The following is a 23683-nucleotide window of genomic DNA, read 5'->3' as shown; positions in this document are numbered from 1 at the left end:
GCTCCAGACCTCTCTCTTTGGCTTATAGGTGGCTGTTTCTCCCTGTGTTGTCACATCACCTTCTCTCTGTATCTGTCTACACAAAAATTTTCCCTTTTTATAAGGACACCGGTCATATTGGATTAGGACCCATCCTAATGACCTTATTTTAACTTGTTCACCTTAGTAAACACCTTTATCTCCAAATCAGGTCACATTCTGAGGTACTAGGGGTTAAGACTTCAACATACGAATTTGGGGGACACAATTCAACCTATAACAGCACATCCATGCACTTTCTGAGTATTTATTTTATTATTGGTATTATAAGGATCACTCATTTAATCCTCACCACAACCTCTGAGGAAGTTACTGTGGGGTTAACATGTGGAAACTGAGGCTCAGATAGGCTCCTGGACACGCCCTGTGTATCATGGATACTGATAGTGGGGCTGGGATTTAAATCGAGGTCTGCTCTGCCCCAGAGGCTATGCTCCTTCCCAGAGGATCTTGTCCTGATTTCTCCCAGCCTCCCATAATCACTTCCATGTGGGCCACTCTAATTACCTAGACAAAAGTTTTGAAGTAGCAGCTCACCTGGGAGCTTGTTAGAAATGCACATCGTCAGGCCCCACTCCAGACCTGCTTAATCAGGAGCCCCTAGGGCCTGCCCTAGTCACTTCCAGAGGATTTCCAGGCTGCTCCAGTCTAAGAACTCCTGCTGTGCACCCTCCCTGAGATCATAGGGAAGCACTGAGTTGCCTAACTGAATGGGATCAAAAGGCCATGTTAAATCTCAGCTGGGGCCTCAAGCTTCAGCCCCATGCGGATCATGGCCAATGGCTTTCTCTGACCTTGAATGTCTTTTTCTGATTCAGGAGACTTCAGGGACCATCTGGATGTGTGAGAAGCACAGAAAAGGCCCCCTTGTGTCTGGCGGTGGTGGGGCTGACATTTGCACTCAGGATTCATTCAGGAGTGGTGTGCCCAGACACTCAGCCCGGACTTAGCTAGAAGATGCCTTGTCCCAAGCTATGAGTGAGCTCTGGAGATGAGGAGAAGACTCAAAGCCAGGCTCCAAGGCCTGAGGAGCCCAAGTTTTCTTTGGGGAGATAAACTGCTATTCGAATAGGTATTAGTGTCTCCAAAAAGCCCTCTGGAGCCACACAGCCCTGGGATGAAATCTCGGCTCTGCCACTTGTGAGCTGTGTGACCTTGAATGAATCCTTTGACCTATCTGAGCCTCAGTTTCTCATCTGTATAATGGAGAGAATAGCATCCACCTTACAAAGTCATTAGAAATTATGCATTTCAAGGTCTAGAAGCTCAACAAGTGAAACTGTCATTGTTAGTGCTTAAAATCAACATAGATCCCAGGATTTAAAAGTTAAAAAATAAGGTTGTCAACTTCCTCGTGGTAGAGGCCACGCCTTCTACAGGGGTGTGTATCCACCACACTTGGCCTACAATAGGCCTACAATAGGTACTGAATAGATGTTTGTCGAATGAAGAGATAAAAACATGATGCACCCCCAGACTGGGGATGATTGGTAAGTACTGGTGCCTGTGGATCAGAGCAGACACCTTTTGAGGTGAGGAAAGAGAAATTTTCTCCAGAGATGATGCATTTGTGAAGTTCATACAACATAAACTCTCCCCATGTATTGATCCCCTGGTCCAGGCCAGACTTGGCAGGTAGCTGGCACTCAGTGAATATTTGTTGAGTGAATAAATGAATAAATGGATGGATGAATTATAGTTTGAATGGGGTAGGGAGGGGACAATAAGTAGGAGCCAGAAGAAATTTTAAAGTAGGTTTTTTTTGTTTTTGTTTTTGTATTTTACAAAAGAGAAACTGGAGACACAGGGCAATCTACTTGCCCTGGGCTGCACAGTCATAGAAGGAGCTTGAAAAGTGGGACAGGAAGAGGAAAGGATGTGAGAAACCAGGCTTCAGTCTCCACCAGTTGCCCTACAGGGGGCTGGGGGTTTCACAGTCAGGAGCCCCCTTCAGCCCTCACAACCACCCAGGACCCTCTACATAATTTGCACGGTCTAGTGCAAAATTAAGATGCCCCTTGCTCAAAAATTAAGAATTTCAAGAAAGCGAAAAGTGCAGGGCACTGTAGGACCATAAAAAGAGCCTGCATCACTTCACTTAACGGTTGGGGAAATCCCAGCTCAGAGAGGCTCTGAATTTCACCCAGGACACCCAACCTGTCTGCCCAGATCTGAAACCACAAACTTTAGCAGTCATTTAGTCCACCCTTCACTGTATTAGTTTTGCCTGTGACCATCGCCCCTCACCTCTTTCTTTAGCTGAGCAAGTGTCCCAACTTCCTGTTCAATGCCCCAGGCAGGCAAGGTCCTCCTATGCAGACTGAGAGGAGACCCTTCCAACCCCCACCTGAGTGCTGCAGCCTGCAGCACCAAACCAGCTCCTGTCTCTCTCCCTGGGCTATATAAAGAGACAGACCTTCCCTCCCACCCTGCTGGATTTATTCCTGGGGATGGGTGGGTGGATGCGTGTTTGTGTGTGGGGTGTTCCATCTAAATTTGAAGACATCATGACAGCAACGACCTAATAATGTTGGGGCTGGTGAGGCCTTTTTTTTTAGAAATATCACAAATAAGTTGAGGGATAAGGTGCTGCCTCCAGTTCTAACTTCTTCCCAGTCCACCCTGCCTGGTTCTGTGCTCGCCAGTCCTGTGAGATGGGGTAATAATAGTAAGGCACACCTGCTGGTGCCAGATGGGGAATCTTGAGAAGAGGCAGCTTTGTGCCCATTTTACAAGTCAGGAAAAAGGAGGCTCAGACAGTGGACATGCTCCCCCGAGGTCTTGTATTATGAAGTCACAGAGCCAACCTACAACTCAGATGACTCCAACACATTCCAGAACCCATATGCCTCCAGCCAGGCGATGGCTGCCTGCACTGATTCAAACATGAAGTTAAAAAATCGCTCTGATTGTGTTGAGGCCCAGAAGTGTGCCTGGCCCCATGCTGAGCCTCTCAACAGCCAGGCAGTGGGTACCATCATTCTCATCCCATTTTGCAGATGAGGAATCTGAGGTTTAGGGAAAGTGGCTCCTCATCTTCTCAATGTTAGTAAGTATTGAAGCCATATTCCAACCCAAGTCTAATAGACATCAAAATTCATGCTCTCTGCATCTCTTTTTTTACACCACAGCCAACTATGCAAAAAGAAAATACAGATAAGCAAAATGAAAAAAAAGTCACTCTTGGACCTACCATACAAGAGGTACCATGTCTTTGCATACCTTGCTGTGCTTCTGCCCTACTGTTTTCTCTGCTGAAGGGAGGTTTTTTTCCGCTGAAGTGGCTCCTGGCCACTGACCATTGGCATTCTATAATTGCTGAGAAATTTAGAGATGACTTAAAATATGTAATTCATGGGCACATCTTTTATCCTGGTCACTGGAAGGCATTCTAGCATGAGACCATACAGTAGAATCTTATGATAAAGCACTAGAATCAAATCTAGAACTGAGCTCTAGAATCAGAGACTAAAACTCTGTAATCTGGAGTCAGATGGGTCCAAGAGTGGTGTTCCGGTCCACTCTTTTGTGTATTCTTAAGAGCAAGGTCTAGAACAAAGTCTAGAGAGGTTTTTCATTGTCATGACTGGGGGATGATACTGGCATCTAGTGGGTAGAAGCCAAGGATGCTGCTTTAACATCCTATAATGCACAGGATGACCCTCACCCCACCCCTCTGCCAACAAAGAATTATCCAGTTTGAAATGTCAGCGGTGCTGAGGTTGAGAAACCCTGGTCTAGACTTTCGAAGACGTACGCTGGTTTATTCTTTTGACAGTCCCAGAAGGTAAGAAACAATATTTGGTCAGAATAAAAAGCTTTGGCATGTCACACTAAACATGTTTCTTGGGCAAGTCACAGAGTCCCTGCTGCTTCTGTGAAGCCGGTTGAAAGGTTCCTGCCACATGCTGTCAGTGGGGATGGACAGATAAGGATGGGTGCCATATGTGTATGTGCTGTGGGGAAAGGTGGCAGGCCTGGGGATGTACATGTTCACACATGCATGTGTCTCTGTTGGCATGTGTATACATATGATCCCATGCCATGTTCTAGATGGTATGCTGATGGTGAGCCAAGAAGGAGCTGAAGCTTGGTCAGTTTCTAGCAGTGGTTGCTGTTGTGGGAGGGGACATCTCTGTTGGATGCCAGCAGAACTCCTTGGGCCACTGAAGGACATGGTGAACATACCACAGAGTTCTAAGGACCTCCGTGCCTTCTAGAAGGGGCTCATTTCCCTCATTTCCAGCTGAGGGGCCTCAAGAAGGGCCTCAGCTTACTGAACAGGGTCCTCGGAGAAAGATTCCCTGGGTGTGGAGGCCCTCAAATCACCCCACTGGCCCTGCAGAGGAGGTGATGTCACGTAGAGGTTATGATTAAGGTTCTGGAGTTGGACAGGCCTGAGTCTGAGCCTTGCTCTGCCACTCACCAGCTCTGACTTCTGGCAAGCCAGCTGACCTCCCCCACCTCGATTGCCTCATCAGTAACGTGAGAATCAAACCAGTCTGCCAAGTGCAGCCACTGGAGACAGTCAATGACAGTGTAAATGGAAGGAACTGGCACACAGTAGGAGTGCAACAAATAGTAGTTTATCCATCTTCCTTCCTTCCCAGCAAGGGTGCCAAGGCTTAAGACTGAGGTCCAGAGGCCTGGGTCTGGGTAGAGTCACTGCATGACCATGGGGAGTCTCTCTACCTTCCCCTTTTGGGGGGCCTCAGTTTCCCCATCTGCCCATGAGGAAGTTGGCCTGTGGATTGTGAAGGGGCCTCCCTCCAGCTCTGATGGGCTTCCTCTAAGTCTGCTCTGAGTCAGCTGCAGGGGATGGCGGCCCCTCCAAGGACACTGAGTGCTCTCTGAGAGAAGAGAACTTGAACTTGTACAGAGACCACACACATACACACACACACACACTGGCATGGACAAAAAGACTAGGCTTGGGTTACTTGGGGTTGAAGACAGTGGTTCTTGTTAGGGAAACTCCTGGTGGAAAATTCCTCTCTGGAGAAGAGTTGCTAATGGGAGCCGTCACTGTTCCTAAATTAGAGTTTACTCTGCCATGGCCAGCGTGGAGCCAGCATATGGCAATTCGCTTGTGGTAGGTGCAGGTGGGGGAGGTGGGGCTGGCAGCGGGAGGTGTATGCACTGGGAAGAAACCTGCAGGCCTGGTCCTGGAACCAGCTTGGCTCTGGTCTGGCTGTGTGACCCTGGGCTACTCTTCTGGCCTCTCTGAACCCCAGGTTTCTCTTCTGTAAAATAGCAGACTTGTATTAGCCTTTTTCTAAGGGCCCTGTGAACTCTTCAATTCTATGGTATAATAATAATAATAATAATAACAACAACAACTCTTCAATTCTATGGTATAATAATATAATAACAAGACCGACAACAACAGCAACAGCAACAACAACAACAATGACAATAGCAAAAGCTAATACTTACTGAACACTTACTTGAGTCCCGGTCCATGCGAGGCATTTCACACAGATCGGGGTTATTTCACTTGAATTTCTCTGATCTCATTGTCCCCTGCTGTTAAAGGAGGCTCTTTGCTAGGTATTGAATCTCCAGGCTTCCTTCCAGCTCTTTGTCACTTGCTCTAAGGAAGTTACTGAGACATCGGGACATGGTCTTTGAGGACGGACAGGTCAACCTCCATGGCCCTAAGCCCTATGAAGCCTCCATTGCTGATAAAGATCAAGGTTGGCCAATCTTTCCATGAAGGGCCAGATAGTAAATATTTTAGACTTTGCAGGCCAGACGTAGGCTGTTGCTGTGCTGCTACACCTTATCTTTGTTCTTCTTCATGACTCTTTAGAAATACAGAAGCCGCTCTTAGCTCTAGGGCCTACAAAAATAAGCTGCAGGCCAGTTTGGCCAAGGTCATAGTTAATAGCGATGAAAGTTGCCAACCGCTGATAGTGATGAAAGTTGTCACCTCATCTTAGCGCTCAGCATCCTTTGCAGTGTCAGGTTGAGCCCTGAGCCTGCCCTTCCTGCCAGATTTTTCCCCTGAGCCTCACCCAGAAATTAATTCTAGAACCACCACTGAACCTGCCAAGGGCCTCGACCTTGGTCTAATCTCAGCCCCTCCAATCAACAAACATTTCTTGACCCCAGCTCAGCCTCTGAGAGTCAGCAAGTCATGCTATAGCCCCTTGGGACAGGAAGGGTTCTGAGTGGCCGCCTCTTCCAACTCCTCATTGTACACAGAAGGAAAGAGCCCTGAGCAGAATCCATGGGCCCCTGCAGTATGGAGTCCCCCTGATGCTTTAGTTCCTGTGAGTTATAATTGAAAGACTTTACTCATTTCCTTTGATATGGACAACAGTGAGGAAGGGGAAGGGGAAGTATGTAGCATGAAAAAGTAAGAATATATAGCACCAAAGGCCTGCTGGCAGTTCCCAGCCTTTAATCCATAGGTTCCCTATGGTTTTAGCTATAGGGAATGAACGATTTTATTTTGTGTAGGGCAGCCACTTAAAGACTCTGGTTTTCCTGTTTCTCCTCCGCCTTATGGGAATTGGGCTGTTAGCAATCCCAATAGAAGTCTTCCTTTGTTCTGAAGGTATCCCCCTGGCCTGGCTGAAGGGCTGATCAGCATATTGCAGTCTCTGAAGGCAGCTTGATTTAACATTTTAATTCTCTTGCTTCCTCCCTATGGACCTCCATTCCCCAGCCCCCGTTCTCTCCACTCTGACCCTGCCCTCCATTCTGGTTCCTCGGATGTGCTGGGCCCTTTCCTACCTCCCAGTTTGTATTATGTCCCCTCTGTTTAGGATATTCTGGCCCCAGATCCTCCATGGCTGCCTTCTTCTCGTTTTTCAGATCTTAGCTCAAATGCCTTCTCAGTGGGTCCTTCTGTGACCATCCTACCCAAAGTAGTTCTCCCCTCCTCTTCTTCATCACTAGGACTTACAAATGATTTTAATGGACCTACAGTGAGAAATGCCTTTTACATGGTCATCCAGGACACACACACACACAATGAAAGCAAAGGTTCACTAAGTAATACTTCTTCTTACTGCCTGGGAGTCACGACTTCACTTTGTTCCATTCCCTTTCCTTTCGTTCCATCCCATCCTTTCCCCTCCCTCCCCGCTTCCCCGCCTGTTCTCTGCCACCCCCTGAAGGCCTGCCCCTGTGGGTAAACATTCTGCCCAGAACCAGCAGAGCCATCCATTATCTCCCCCCAGACAATTAGCAATGTATGAAGAAACACTATGCAAATGTGCACTTATTGACCCATGACACAGCAGCTCCTGGAGGAGGAGGATGACTTCAGATGGCTTAATCATAGGGATTTGGGGCCTTTCTTTAGAATTCTCTCTTGGGAGGAAAGTGATCTGGGTTCAAAGAAGGACTACCAGCTGCCTTACAGAGAAGACCAGTGGATTGGGTGACCTGCGCCTTGGGCCTCATTTGTCAAACCACTGGGCAAGGGACATTGTCATTTTACCCCTTCATGTCCCCTTCAACACTCCTCTCCCTTCCTGCGATTCAGTCCCTTGCCCCCAGCTTGGATGGTTTATTGACATCTACTCCAGTAGGTTCCTTTCAAGTATATAATTACCTCTTTTATTTTTTAAAGTAGACTTTTCTTTTTAGAGCAGTTTTAGGTTCACAGCAAAATTGAGCAGAGAGTACAGAAATTTCTCAGACCTCCCCCCCAACTACACACAGCCTCCCCCACTATCAACATTCCCCACTAGAGTGGCCCATTTGTTAGAATTGATGAACCTACGTTGATATACCATTACCACACCAAGTCCATGGTTTACATTAGGGTTCACTCGGTACAATTCAATGGGTTTGGACAAATGTATAATGACATGTATCGACCATCATAGTTTCATACAGAATAGTTTCACTGCCCTAAAAATCCCCTGTGCTCCCCCATTTATCCTGCCCTCCCCTCTCACCCCTGGCAACCACTGATCTTTTTACTACCTCCAAAGTTGTATCTTTTCTGGAATATTCATATAGTTGGAATTATACAGTGTGTAGCTTTTTCGGATTGGCTTCTTTCAATTAGTAACATGCATTTAAGGTTCTCCCATGTCTTTTCATGGCTTGATAGATCATTTCTTTTTAGTGCTGGATAATATTCCATTGTCTGGCTGTTCCACAGTTTATTTACTCATTCACCTACTGAAGGACATCTTGGTTGCTTCCAAGTTTTGGCAATTATGAATAAAGCTGCTATAAACATCCATGTGCAGATTTTTGTGTGGACATAAGCATTCAACCACTTTGGGTAAATACCAAGGAACGTGATTTTTAGATCATATGGTAAGAGTATGTTTAGTTTTGTATGGTTGCCCTTTGAAGATTAACTGTAGCTAACTCTTAGTGAGTCCCTGCTGTATACCCAGCACCATGATAAGAAAAGTACCCATTTTTTTTTCATTCAGTGTTACCCGTAACCCTGGAAGGCTCTCCATGAGTCAGGAACCCAAGGCTTTCTCAGCATCTCTGTCTCAGAGTCTTTCCTTGCTCATTTGCTTTCTTTTTTTTTGTCTTTGCAGGCTAACTTTTGCTGTGATAGGAGCTCTTAAGGTTAAATGTCCTTAGTCAAAATGACCAGCAGAGATCAGAATGTCTTAATCTCAATTCCATATTCCAGAGGGTAAGAATTGGTTGACTAGTTTTACATCTGATTCCACCTATGGTCCACCAGCAATGTCAGTGGGCAGATTTATGTGGTATAAACATGGCCACTGGGACCTACCTCTGTGAGCAGGGGTTGAAGGGTCATTCACTAGATGAACCCCGCCAAAAATATATCTTCCACATGTACGTTGGGAGGTCTCTAATCATCACAACTCATCAAAACTCCATCTTTTATTGAGATGAAGTCTGGGTAAGTGGTATTGTCATGAGAAGGAAGGAGATGGTTTGTTTAGTTGGCCAAAGTTGGAGTATAGAATGACCATCTATTGAGAAACTGTTATGTCAGGCTTAGCAAAGTGAAGACTCTGGAGCCAGACTACCTGGGTTCAAATTCTGCTCTACCATGCCTAGCTGTGTGACTTTGCACAAGTGACTTAACTTTTCTGAACCTCGGTTTTCTCATCTGTAAAATGGGGCTAACAAATGAGCCCTTTCATATAGGATTGTTGTAAGGATTAAATAAGTTAATATCTAGAAAGTACCTGACTCAAAGTAGGTGCTCAATAAATACTAGCGCACATGCTATTATTATGGTGTTGTATATTTTAAACACATTAGCTTACTTAATCCTCATACCTTCCCAACAAAGCAGGGTGGATTGGTCCTATTTTGTAGGTGAGTGAACTAAGTCTTAGGCCACTTGCTGAAGATCACACAACCACCATGCGACTGAGGCAGGTTCAAATTAGGAATACCTAACATCAGATCTGACCCCTTTCCATGTTTCTTCCTGGAAGTCATTTCTGCTAAGCCTGATTCCCTGCAGTAAGTGACGATGGCCATAAAATTTGAGCAAGAGGCACTGAAGTCATTACCCAGGGAAACAAAATTTTAATATTTATTTATAATGGGCACCATATGCTCCCTCTGATTTTTTTTTTTATTTAATTACATCATGGCAGATGGCTGGGTGTTAAAGGCCATTTAGCTAATGGCACTTTGCCTTCTCATTTATATTCCCGAGTTTTGGAAAGATGAGTGAAAACGGATGTGGATGGTGAGCTGTGAGCACTGGGTGGTGGCAGGTAGGTCCCTGATCTAGGAACGGAGAGAAGGTGGTTTGGGGGGCTCTTCATGGGAGGTGCGTGAGGATACAGGAGGTAGGGCATCCTGTGATTAGGGAGCAAGGTTTTCCCTGTGGACATACACATATATGCAAAATGTTGGACATAGTAATCTCATGTTTTTGACCCAAGAATTAAGTCTATACGTGCCCATTGCAGCTTTGCTCAGAGTGGCCAAACCTGGGAAAACAACACAACGTGTTCCTCATGGGCACAATGGACTCATTACACTATGGCACACCAGTAAGTGGAAGTGTGTATCCTGGAGGTGGTCCACACAATATACAGGATGAGGGAGCCAGAGCATTTATACAGCCACTCTTATCAGTCATCCATTAAGGCTGCCTTCATATGGCATTTGGAAGGTAACGCTATGGATGGGGAACATACAGCATCTGTTGCAGATCTACCAGGCTGGCAACAGTGAAAAAGCCTGACAACATTAAGTGTTGATGTGTATTTGGAGCAACAGGAATGCTCCTACACTACCAAAGGGAGTTATAGCCACTTTGGAAAACAAGTCAGCATTTCGGGTAGTCATAAGATGCTCACACAATAAGACCTAGCAATTTTGCTCCTACAGTAATTCTTGTACACATGTATCAGGAGACAGGTATGCGTGTTTGCAGCAACTCATGAGGGGATTCCATTTTCGCCCAAGCTGTATGAGCTGAGAATTGATGATGAAGAAGCTCTGTAAAGGAAAATGGGATCCTTATACCAGAAAAAAAGGGGTGCTGGGGAGGCAAAACCACATATAATCTCTACAAATTATTATAATAAGAGGTATCACTGAGGTGACATTTGCATATATTAATTCATTTAGTCATCACAACAACTCAATAAGTATTATTATTTCCCCCATTCTATGGATGAGAAAACTGAGGCACAGAGAGGTTAATAATCACCACCAAGGGTTCTAGTGAAGATTAAATGGCACAATGGAAATAAGGTTCCCAGCATAGTGCCTGGCACATAGTAGATGCTCAACAAATACCAGTGACTTCTGATATTTTTGTCATTAGACCAAGACTAAAATTTCACCTCTGACATGGGCTTCCAGTGTCTTGGAGATCCCCAGCTGAGTCTCCTACCTAGAACTGTGAAGAAATCAAAACTTCACAAGCCCACTTTCTCAGCAGCTGTTTCTTGGCCAAGCTTGGATCGTCAGCAGGTCAGCTGGTCCCAGGGCTTGGGGGCCTGTGCAGGGAGAGCCTGCCCCCTGTCCAGCCTCTTGGGCTTCCAGCCAGATCTGCCTGACCCTGAAATCTGAAAGAAGCACTATGGCCTCTCCCAGGGGAAGGAGCCTCAGGGCAGTCTGCACCTTCTGCTTTTCCTTCCTGCAGGGTGGCTCTGCCCACCAGTCATTTTCTTGGCAGCTCAACACCAGAGGTTCATTGTGGTGCTAAAAATAGGCTGTGTTTAGACACTCGGAGGCTCCGCCTGGAAACCTGGACCACAGGAACCAAATGCTGCCATTCCCGCAAAGGGGGCCCTTCGGCCTCATCCTTGTGGAAACTCACACTAGCCCTGGGAGGGAGGCAGGGTAGACATCATCTACCACATTCAACAGATGGGGAAGCTGAGGCTTGGAGGGGTCTCACATTAAATGAAGAGGTATGAAACAACGACGGGCAGCCTTAGCAAGCATCTGCTCCAGCATTATGGATCCTCTAGGGGCTTGCTGAAGGCCAGCCCGAGTCCCCTGCCCGGGGTTGTAGTACACAATCTGTGGATGGGGGAGAACCATCGCATCCGCCTCTCAGGTTGCCGGGAGGGAAGAATTTGTGAAAATGTGTTTGTAAAACCTTTGAACACAGTGCGTGACATATAGTAGGTGCTCAACCAGTGGCAGTTAACTTCATTTCCCATTCTCGTTGGGGTATAATTTCTGTCAGGAGAGAGACAAAGAGAGGTGGAGACGTGTGGGGAGAGAATGATAGATGGAGTTCTCTTGGGGAGGTGAGACTGTGACTCAATAGGGATCCTGAACTTCAGGACCACCCAGAGTTGAGTAATACAGGAGGCCACCTCCACAGAGCCGAATGTATAGTTCTCTGACGCTGTCACCACATGTTCTGGTGCATGACATGGAGCCATGCTTGTAGGTTTAAGCCCCGGTGGCAAGGCCAGTCCCCTGATTCTTTTCACTCATTTCCTCCACCAATATTTCTTGGGGGATCTACTATGTACCACATGCTGGAGCTAATGTGGTAAGAGAGCAGACACGGTCCCACCCCCAAGGTTTAAGTCCCTCCAGGTAAGCGCCCCACCTCCTAGCACTGGCAGGATGGTGCGGGAAGCTCAAGTTGGCATCCCCTCCCCAGGAGGAGCCCACCTCCTCACAGTCTCTTCTAGGAGGCCCCCCTTTGCTCCCCATGCTACCAAAGCCTCAGTCTCTTTCTGTTCCCTGCCAGCTCCTAATGAGCTCATTATCCTCTTAAAACCCATTTGGCACCCACTTAGAGGAGAAATGTGTTGAAATAGGAAAGAATGAGAAGGGAACAACAAAAAAGGACTAGACCCAGAAATATCCTCAGAGACAAAAAGCCGTGAGGAGGGAGTACGACAGCTGAAATATTTGCCATCTCCACAGCAGCAATGTGCTGCTGTGGCAAATGGCTTTAAATCCTGTTCTCATGTGCCCATGAAAGGGGCAGGGGTGGGCACTTTTCTTCAGCACCTACTATGCGTCAGACATTCCCTGAAATTTCACTTCGGTCCTCCCAGCAATATGTTTTGAGGGGTATCAAGATTCTTCTGTCCACTTTATAGGTGAGGACCCTCAGTCAGTGGGAGGAGGTGTCTTGCCCCAGTCACACAGCTGGTGGGTGGAAGAGGCTGGATTTGAACCCAGGTCAGCCTGCCTCCAGAGTCCATATTCTTGCCTGCGTCCCTCTGGAAGGACTGGTGTCCCCCTGCCTATCCCTGTGAGGACTACCAGTCTTTCTCATCCTGGCCCAGCTGCAAAAACATCTGGCACGTGTGTAATCTACAGGACGTTAACTGGGGCACCACCTACTGCCCAGAGGTTTTCAAGCTGATCAGAGACTGGTCTTTCTAAAGTGTCAATATGACCATGAAACTTCCATGGATTCCCACGCACGCCGTTAGAGCGCAGTGCAGACTCCTGAGCGTGGCATTCAAGGCTCTCCACAATCTGTCCCCTTCCCACTGCTTAACTGCATTGCCACCATGCCCTAAGCTCCTTTGCTCCCCCCACCCCAGTGACCTGCCCTTTATGTGTGTTGTTCTTCCTTACTAGGGTATCCTTCTGCTGTTTCTTTACCCAAAAAAACTGACTCCTTTTGCGAGAACTGCTAATTCAAAGATCCTCCCTGAGGAAGCCTTCTCTGATCCCCCCAGGCAGTGTCAGACCCTCATACCTCTGGGATCCCATATTCTAGGACTTCTCACCCCAGAGTCCACAGACTCTCTGACATCATAAGCCCAAATCTGGGAGCTTATGTGCAAGGGTTCTTTCCTGAGTATACATCTGTAATTTTCATGAGATTTTCGAAGGGATACAAGGCCCAACTAGAAGCATTGTTAGGAATAAACCATGTGGTCCTGGATTCAGTAGTCTGGGGTTCACAACCTCGCTGCTACTTACCAGCTGTGTGGCCCCAGACAAGTTACTTAACCTCTCTGAGCCTTCTTCCTCTCCTCTGTAAAAGATATGGATCTCCCTCATAGAACTGTTAAGAGGATTAAATCAGAGTATTATATGTTTAGAGTAGTGTCTGGCACATAATAAGTGCTCAGCAAACATGAGTTATTAATATTAATAATTAATTCCATATCTTATACATATATCTACTACGGATTTATCACTGTCTCTCTAGTATAGTGATTGTTTAAATTGCTGTCTCCTCAGTAGACTCTGGACTCTCTGAAAGCAGGGACTCTGAATTATTTATTTCTGCATCCGAAGCACACACAGAGTAGGCAAGCAACACATGTTTTTAAATGAATGAAAGAATGGGTAGATGAATGGATAGGTGGAGATTTAGATGGATGAATGGGCTGCTACAGTTCATATGAATATATAGATGGATGGATGGATGGATGGATGGATGGATGGATGGATGGATGAATTAATAATGAATGGATAGATGGATGGAGGAGTACATAGATTGATGGATGGATTAAGGAATCAATGAGTAAGTGGATAGATTGTGACTTAATGGCTGGATGGATAGGTGGACTCATGAATGGACAAAAGGATAATGGATTGATAGATGGATCGATGGATGAACGAATAGTTCAACCCCACAAGAGCATGGATTTTGGGCTGTTTTGTTCACCAATCTGTTCCAAGTGCCTAGAACAAAAACTGGTGCATAGTAGGTGTTCAATACTTAGTTCATGAATGAATGGGAAGGCATATAGAGGACTGGCGGATGCTACCTTGAACCACAGTTAAACTCCTATGCCACTATCTGGATTAGGAGAGGCCGTCATCATTCAAATCGCCCATTGACTGACAGTTGAAGCCTATGCATTGACCGAGATTGTTATGAGTCCCCCTGCTGGTGGTGAGGTGAAACAGCATTGGCCATACTGAGTTTAATGTTTTTTAATTTACATTCCATTTTCCTCCTGGCTGATGATCCTGAACGTTTACTCATAAAGCAGTGGTTCTCAGACCTTTATGCTCATTACCATCACCTGAAGGCACCTTGTGACACTTGCAGGTTTCTCCCTCTACCAGAGATGCTGGTTGGAGAGGTCAGGAATCTTTAACTTGGCTTCCAGGTGATTCTGAATCGGATGCTTCTCAGACCACACTCCGGAGGACCCTGTCAAAGGGTGAGCCACTGCTGGTTACTGGGAGGCAGTGGAGATGGGCTGCTGCTGCTTCAGGGGCCATCTCTGAATTCCTGAGTCATATCCAGACCATGTGGGGAAAAGACAAAGTCAAAAGGGCAGTGATTAAAAGCTGGGGTTTTGTGTTTTGACCATTCTGGGTTCAAATCCCAATACCACCACTCACTGGTGGACTCTACCGTGTAGTCTCAGTTTTCTTATCTGTAAAATGGGGAAACATAGGAATGAGAGGGAGAATAAATGAGATAATGTATGCAGATGGCTTGGCACAAAGTTAGGCATGCCGTAGAAACCCCATAAATACCGAGTGAATGAATATGTTGCTAAATAACCCTGTTTCCCTTCTTTTTACTTTTTGTCCTTGGATAGAGGAGAGGGGCTATGGCTTTGATCTCTCTCACTAGAATGTGAACCGTGTGAGGAAAGGAACTTTGTCTCTCTCATTCACAGCTTTATCTACAGCACCTAGGACAGTACCTGCTGCATAGTATAATGGATTTTTGTAAAAATAATCTAAATTTTTTTTTAATTTTTGTAAAAAAAAAAAAAATGAGTTTGATCTGTTTTAATATCAGCCAGGTCCAGCAGATAGTTCAGCGAGGATCTAGGAAGTACTTTTTGGACTTCAGATAAGTCAAGAATCAGCATATATTTGCAGTGTGTAGGAAGTGTGGGGGCATAAGAACCTGTACTCGTCAAGACAAAGCTTGTCCGCAAACCAAGACCAAGTGGGATGTAGGCCCCCAAATTCCCATGTGGTTTAAAGGAAAAATCAGGTGTTCTGGAAGACCCAGGACTGGGCTTCTGTCTAGCACTCCTGGGTGCTTTGGGCCATTGGTGTCCTCCCCTCTCTGGACTCTGCATTGCCCCTTGAGAATGTTCAAGGACTTTCTGGCCTCTGTGTGGAGGCTTCTTATGCTTGTGTCTGTGCTATTTTGCAGGTGGCAGCCCCGAGCCCTAAATGCTTGACCAGATGGAAGCCCACCAGCCTCAGTTTCCACGACATGGACACTCCAAGTTTGGTCCCCAACTGGGGAAGAGGCCAGAAATGGCCTCAGTGAAATAATCCAGCCCCGACAGGCCTGAGGAGCTGAGAAAGGGCAAGAAGTGCACTGTGGTTGCCGGTGACCTCCAGAATCCTCCTCTGATAGCGATTTTCAAAGTTCTTTGGAAACTCGCTGAGGTGAAGAGCAAGATGTAGGAAAATGGGACCAACTCCTGGGTGTCCTGATCCTCAAAACTCCTTTCATGGCCCAAAGAAGCTCACTTTGACCACAAGAGAGCTAGTGAGCTCAATCCTTCATTCTCTTGGCCTCAGCCAAGTGCTGGACTTGCCTTCCTGGTCTGGTCTTGGCAATCACCTTGGCAAAGGGGATAAGACTAAAGACCCCCACGGGTTCCATCCCTAAAGGGAGCGTGGGAAAGGAAGCCCTCTCTCCCCTCCCCAAACCCCACCCAGCCAAACCCCAGCGAGCCAGTCCGGAATGATCCCGCTATGGCCAAGCTCTGGTTCAAATTCCAGCGGTACTTCCGCCGGAAACCTGTGCGTTTCTTTACCTTTCTGGTGCTTTACCTGACGGCCGGGAGCCTAGTCTTCCTTCACTCTGGCTTTGTGGGCCAGCTCGCTGTCTCCCAGAACCAAGCCAACCCTGCCGCGGGGGTCCCGGCCGAGGTCGCTGAGCTGCCCTTCCTGGGTGACTTGCATCTGGGCAGAGGATTCCGGGACATGGGCGAAGCCACGAGCATTGCCCGCAGGTACGGACCCTGGTTCAAGGGCAAGGATGGGAACGAGAGAACCAAGCTGGGAGACTATGGAGGAGGAGCCTGGAGCCGAGCCCTCAAGGGGAGGGTCGTCCGGGAGAAGGAGGAGGAGCGAGGTAAGAGCAGTGAGCATTTGGGCATGGAGGGTGGCTGAGGAGAAGGGAGGGGAGATGATAATATAATAACAGTCACCAGTTTTCAATGTTTAATGTGAACCAGCTGTCAAATAGTTATAGCTATAGATCTACAGTACGTTTCATTATCACCCCTAATTCACAGAGGAGAAAATTGAAGCTCAGAGGGATTAAGTAGGTTGCCCAAGGTCATGCATCTTGCAAACAAGCAAGCATGGATTTGAACCCCGCGTCTGTCAGAGTTCAAAGTCTGACCCTCCCCTGCCGCTTTTTCCAGTCCTTGTTAAATACACATGAAAATAAAAACGGCTAGCATCTATTGGGCACTTACTATGAGCCAGGTACTGTCCTAAGCATTTTACACGTATTGAATTATTACTTCAACTCTCTGTGGAAGGCACTATTATTCCCATTTTAAAGAAGAGGAAACTGAGGCACCAAGAGCCCAAGATCTTCTGCTGCACCACATCGCCTCTCAGCCTGCCTTGCGGGTCCCCTTGGTGATGGCGCTTGGGGACCATCATTGCTCTGAGCATAGTTTGTTGCATTCTCTTAGCCTTTCAGAGTCAAAAAGGGCTTTGCTTTGTGAGTGTGTTTACCTTACTTGATTTTCACTACACTCCATGGACTTGAGCAAGGAGTGTGATCCTAGGCCCGGAAGTACAAACAGAGGCTTGAAGAAATGAAGACACTTGCCCAAGGCCACACAGCTGGTAGGTGGCAATGCTGGAGCTCAAATTAGATCCAACTGGTCTGAATGCTTGGCTCTAGGACTGCCTCCCAGAGTCTGCTGACATCTGCCCATAGGACCAGCATGCTGGGGAGGACTCCCCAACCCCTGCAATTCATGAGATTTACACAAGTGGACATTTCGAGAGTGGGGGTCATATGTTTTGGGAGGACCTACCAATCAAGACAGAAGGAAAACCTCTCGAGCCTTGGTGTCCCCTGCCACATGTCACACTTCTGCTGCAATTCAGCCATGGAAAACCCCATGGAGGAAAGCAGGATTAATGGAGGGGACTCATTCTGGGGAGCGTGTTCCTCTGCTTCAACCCTGTCCCACGCCTAGCTCATCCAAAAGGCCCTGCCCTCCCACCCGCAGGGATTTCCTAGAAGTCTGTGTCTCCAAGAACCCAGTGTTCATAGAAGGTGACGAAGAGATGGGAAGTGGCAGAACAGATTAGGGTACTCGTGGCCCAGGTAAGGGGCTAGACCTCGTCTTGCCTCAGTTTTGCCATCTGTAAGATGGGAATAATGACTCCTCCCTTCCAGGCTTCTCCTGAGAGTTCAATAATAGGACAATGGTTATGAAAACACCTAGCATGATGCCTGACACATCGTAGGTTCTTAGAGGGGATCTGGAAATTCCCGTGGCTCTACCCTGGGAAGGGACCCCATCTTGTAGGCACAGGTGAGGCGTAAGGTGCTACCCTAATAGAGAAATCATGACGTGGCTTCTCTTTTCCTCCTTTCCACTTACCAAGCTCCATCTCACCGCAGTGCTCCCAACTCCACCTGGTACTTTGCGAGCCCCGAAGTCTGTCACAAGTCTGAATCTTAGGATATGCTCCCATCGCACTTAGGATAAATTCCAGAGTCCCTATCATGGCCTGTCTTTCTAACCTCATCTTGTAACACTCCATACCCGTCTCACCACACCCTGCCCCTCCGTTTTTCTTGCCATTCATTGAACACATCAAGCCCCTTCCAACCTCAGGACCTTTGTATAGTCGGTCCTTTTCATCTGGGATGCTCTTCCCCTAGATCTTTGCATGGCTCCCTTCCTCCCTTCCTTCAGGTCCTCAGTCAAACCTTGCCTTCTTATAGAGGCCTTTCTGGACTGTCCTAACTAAATAGTACCCCACTTACCCAGTCACAACCACATTTCCCAGTTATATTTTTGTCACAATACTTGTCCCTATCTGAAAGCATCTCGTTTACATGTTTGCTACCTTGTCTGTAATCTGCCTCCCCTATTAGACTGTCAGGTCCATGAGGGCAGGGACGTTGCCTATCCCCAGTCTGTCAGAACCTGAGACAGCACCTGGCACTAAGGTGATACCCAAAACCTATTTGTTGAACGAGTGACCATCCTTCTGCTGGAGGTGCCTTCCAAGGGTTAGCACTACTTTTCCTCCAGGTCTCAGCTTAGCTCACCTGCGGGAAATCGTCCCCAGCCCCCATCCAGGCATGATCAAATACTCCTCCTCTGTGCTTCCTGCCATGGCCTTTATATGAATGGTAATTGCCTGTGCTTGTCAAGGTCCCCTGATAGAATATAAATCCTTCTAGCACAATTGATACGTACCACAACAATAATAACACCTCTCTGTTTGTTATGAGAATAAAATACCACTGCCACTACTAGTAGTAATTATTACCATTTCTTGAGCACGTACTTCATGCCAGCCATTGCCCTGTTTGCTTTTCGTATATTAATTGAATGTAATGATATATGTGAAATGCTTGTCACATCTCCTGGCTCATAATAATAGGTCACTTAATAGTTGCTGTTTTATTAGTAGTAGTAATAATAGCTAATACCTATTGAATGGTCATTATGGCCTAGACCATGTCATAAGTGTTTGATCGCCTTATTTAATAATCACAACAACTCAAAAAGTTAGAGACTATTGCTATCCGATTTCGCAGGTGGGAAAAATTAAAACTCAGAAGTCACTTATCCCAGGTTACACGAGTAAGTAGTAAGTGGAGGGACTGAGGTTTGAAACACGGTCTATTTAATTCCAAGGCTTGTGAGCCTTCTATACCATGCTAACTGCCCCCACCCTTGTCCCTGGAAATCTGACATATTTTATAAAATGTAAAGAGAGAAGGAAGAGAAAATAAGAAGCCCAGAGCTCCAAGCTCTCAACAAGCAGCCTTTGGAATCAGGCAGCATTATTGCAATGGACAAATCCAGCCTTTCCTTGATTAACTTATTCAGAGTTCCACAAGGGAAGACAACATATTAGGTTAACGCTAATAAAAACGAGACGCTTCTCTGACTTGACGCTAAACATTTGGTTTTCCTGAAGCGGACAAGGACTCTGTGGTGATGCTCAGGCAGGACTTTAAAGGATTCTGAGTGCATCACGGCACAGGAAGGGGAGGGAGGAGCTGCTCCCGGGCTGGGCTGGGCTGGGACCGGGCAGGAAGTCTAACATTTTGGGTGGCACTGGCACCTGCCCTCCGTCATCTCGCTGGGTCCTTTACCTGCCCCAGCCTTTCAAGAACCTGTGCCTTGAGCAGCCAAATCAGGGTTCAACTTCCAGTTCTGTAACTTGCTGATTATGCAGCCTTGGACAGGTCACTTTGCCTCTCTGAGCCTCAGTTTCCTCTTGGGAGAAAAAAGTACTTAATGTCAGATGACTATTGTGATGATTATATAAGTGAAATTGATTGTGTGCCTTCCAAGTGCCAGGTACTGTTCTAAGCATTTTCATCTATTACTCCACGTAATCTTCATAGCAATTCAATATCAACTCCATCTTACAGGCAGGAAACTGAGGCACAGAGAGGTTAAGTAACTAGTCCGAATTTATCAAGCTGGAGGAGGGGGTAAACCAGTATTTAAACCCAGGTACTCTGAGTCTTACACTGAACCTTAACCACTATGTCACCTCACTTATCAATGCCCGGGAAGTGCTCAGCACAAAGTCAGGCACGAAGGAAGCACTAGTATTGCCAGCCATTATTAGTAATATTGTCATTCTGTGGGAGAATACAGAGGAGCACAGAGGTGATGTGACTGGCCTGAGGTGACACAGCTAATCGGGAGCAGAGATAGAAGCTAAATCCAGTTTGATTTTCAAAGCCTGTGCTGTTTCCATTATCCCCAGAATTACAAAGGGTCATGGGCTGGTCATGAAGGAAGGCACTGGGGAGATTGGTCTGCATTTTCTGAAGGGACAGCAGAGTACCCGCTCCCTATCTCCTCCAGCTTCAAATGTGATGTCTGCAGGGTAGTGAGGGTCTGGTCTTTGTCAGGAACTGTGCATCCATACTCTTTTTTCAACTTCATATGAGGTAAGAATTTGAGCCCCTTTCATAGATGAAGAAACAGAGACTCAGAGAGGTTAAGTAATTTGCCCAATGTCACATAGCAGCTAAGAGACAGAACAGACTCCAACCCTATTCTTTCTGATTTTAAAGCCTTTATTCTTAATCACTGAGCTACACAATTCCCAACTCCATTCATTCATTCATTCATTCATTCGTTCGTTCTATATTTACTACACACCTGCTATGTGCCCCACCCTATGCTGGGAGGTGGAAATAGAGGAATAATTCAAGCAGTTTTCCCCTCTGAGGAATATTCATAGCCCCCTGGAGGAAGACAGGCAAGTAAAAAGATAAATTCTTTTTTCTGATTATCAAAGTCATACATGCTTATTGTAGAGAATTAGAATACACAGAAAAAGAGAGATGGAAAATAAAAATGGCCCAGAGTCCGACCATCCAACAAGAGCCAGTCAACACCATCAGTGTATAAGCTTCTTGTTTTTTTCCTTTATGTGTTTATTTCCAAGGTATATATTTCATACATGTAGCATTGTATCCAGCTTTTTTATTATACAATTTTTTAATTTTATTAAACATTCTTCTACAATGAGCCTAAATTATTTCTAATTTTAAAAAGTAATGGACAGTACCTGGAAAATTGTTTAGAAAAGTTTTATGGTGTGGTGAGCCAGGGGACTCTGGGATCCCAAAGGAAGGATCCCATTTAGTCATGGGGGTGGACCATGGCTGCCTTCCTGGGAGAGGAGATAGCTGAGCTGAGTCTGTAGGATCTGTGGGCCTTGACTAAAGTGAAAAATGCATCCCTTCATCCCCAGGGAAGCCTAGATGTGAGTAGGAAATTCCATTCCCTACACAAGGAAACCTAGACAGCACTGAAGTTGTCATCTTGAAGGACCACCTTCCAGAATGGCAGAGGATCCTCAGCAGGAAAATAAATATTTCTTGAATCTCTACTCCGTGCCAGGCCCTGGGCTAGGCCCAATGCATAGATGCACCTTACTTACAATCAATCTTAGCAATACACTTTGTATTAGTTTCCTAGAGCTGCCATTAAAAAAGTACCATAAACTTAAAACAACAGAAATTTATTATCTCACAGTTCTGGAGTTCAGAAGCCCCAAATCAAGACAGTGGCAGGGGCCTGCACTCTAAAGCCTCTAACAGAGAATCTGTTTCATGTCCTTCTCCTAGCTTCTGGCATCACCAGCAACCCTTGGTGCTCCTTAGCTTGTGGCTGCCTGACTCCAGTCTCTGCCTCTGTTTTCACACGGTGTTCTGCCTGTGTCTCAGACAGCCATCTTCTTATACAACACCCATCATATTGGTTTGGGAGCCCCCCTACTCTAATATGACCTCATCTTAACAAATTAAGGGTCTGCAATAACCCTGTTTTCATATAAGATCACATTCTGAGATACTGGGCTTAGGATTTCCAACATACCTTTTTGGGGTCGGCAGGGGGAACACAATTAAACCCCTAACACCCCTGTTTTTATTCCCACTCTTTGGAGAACAGTATCTCCAAGAGCTTGAGGAATAGTGCAAGGCTACGGTGGTGTCAGGATTCAAACCCAGGTCTGGTTGACTCCAAATCTATCCTTCTAGTACACTCCACTGCCTCCTGTTTGTGAGGCTACCCATACTCACGGTCAATAGGAAGAATACAAATGAGTCATGCTTAGCTACCCTTTTAACAAATTATTTTTATCGAAGAGAGCGAACTTTCTTGAAAAGGAAGATAAATTGAAGCAAAAAAAAAAATGAAAGAAAAAATACCATCAGGAAGGCCTTTTTCCAGATGCCCATGCTCTGCTGGACTCTCCCCTCACTGGAATCTATGCTTGAGATAAACAGCCCGACTGGGGAGACTTTGCCACTTCAGGAATATTTGGATGGCTATGGAGACGAGCTGGTAGATTATGTGGACTAAGCCAGGACGGAGATCCCCTCCTCCCAAGTCAAGACTCCATGTGATGCCTGAAAATGGGTCATTTTGGAGTAAGTAGGGCTGGGCATGGATTTGGTCTAGACCCTCACAACTGGATAGACCCAAGCAACTTGATTATCATCATATTAGTCAAGGGACAAAAACCCATCTTGAACCAACTTAAGCTAAAGAAGAAAATGTATTTCATCTTGTCACCCGACTACAGAGGGGCTGGATTTTTAAATGAATGACTTGTGCCCTTCTCTCTCTAACTCTCATCTCTGCTTGTCTCTGCCTTACCTTGGTTCTTCTGCATTGAACGATTTTGATGCCAGGGATGGTGGCTGTTGGTATTTCTGGGCTTACAGAATGCCAATGTCATCACCCGAGCGAAACAGATTTCTTCCTCCCAGCTTTAATCTATAAGAATCCAAAGAGTGGATTCTTACACAGACGTGTCCTTCCCAAGCACAATAAATTACCGGCTAGTGGGAGGAGCAATAATGATTGGCCCTGCAAATGTCAGTGTCTTCCCAGGGTCAGGGAAAGTTAGGTCTGTTAACAGAAAAATAGGAAGAGGGGTGCCTTGAAGACACAAACAGTATATTACAGTCCACCCCTTTACGCTATAGTGGGCATGCCTATGATATACACTCTCACTCCTGTTAATTTGGTTATTAAAAAATCTCATCTAACACAATCCACTTTCCCATCTATAGCCAAATGCAGCTACCCTCATCCTAAGTGAGACCACCCAAAATCATAATACATCCAACTCCAAGTCCAGTGTATCTAAAGTATGAACATCCCTCCCCATCAGGTGTCAGTATGGCTCTTTGTGAACCTGAAGCTTGTGGGCCAGAAGAAAGTAAAACCTCCCCAAATGTAAAATGGTTAAAAGATAGACCTGAGCTTGCGTTTTAAGTGAGACACAGCTGTACGAACTTGGGAAGATTACAAAGCTTCTAATTACACTTAGGAAAGGGTAACATGAATGGTTACCCATCAGAACACATACCATATGCTAGAACAAAAATTCATTTCTAAGGCAAATAAATGTAATAGTCACTAGAATTGGTTTCCTCATCCATAAACTGGGTTAATAAGAAGGGTGCGAGGGTTGAATTTTAAAAAAGTAGGCATGGCCCCTAGTAAAGTAGACAGCACATAGGAGGTGGTCAAAATATAAGAATTTTATTCCTATCCATCTCTTTCTGTCTCTCCATCTCTCT

At 46.1% G+C, this 23683-nt stretch overlaps 1 protein-coding gene across 5 annotated transcripts in view; it reads left to right on the top strand.

Moving 5' to 3' along the window:
* Positions 1-23683, top strand: part of WSCD2 (WSC domain containing 2) — a 99424-nt gene that overhangs the window by 36530 nt on the left and 39211 nt on the right. For all 5 annotated transcript variants that reach the window (XM_039861777.1, XM_039861778.1, XM_039861775.1 and 2 more), the window contains exon 2: positions 15542-16477. In XM_039861777.1, the coding sequence (XP_039717711.1) occupies positions 16096-16477 (382 nt within the window). In that variant the 5' untranslated portion in view covers positions 15542-16095. The remainder of the gene's footprint in view (positions 1-15541; positions 16478-23683) is intronic.

Source organism: Pteropus medius, unplaced genomic scaffold (assembly GCF_902729225.1).
Source record: "Pteropus medius unplaced genomic scaffold, Ma_sr-lr_union100, whole genome shotgun sequence".
NCBI lineage: Eukaryota > Metazoa > Chordata > Mammalia > Chiroptera > Pteropodidae > Pteropus > Pteropus medius.
This window is presented reverse-complemented; position numbering and strand designations above follow the sequence as displayed.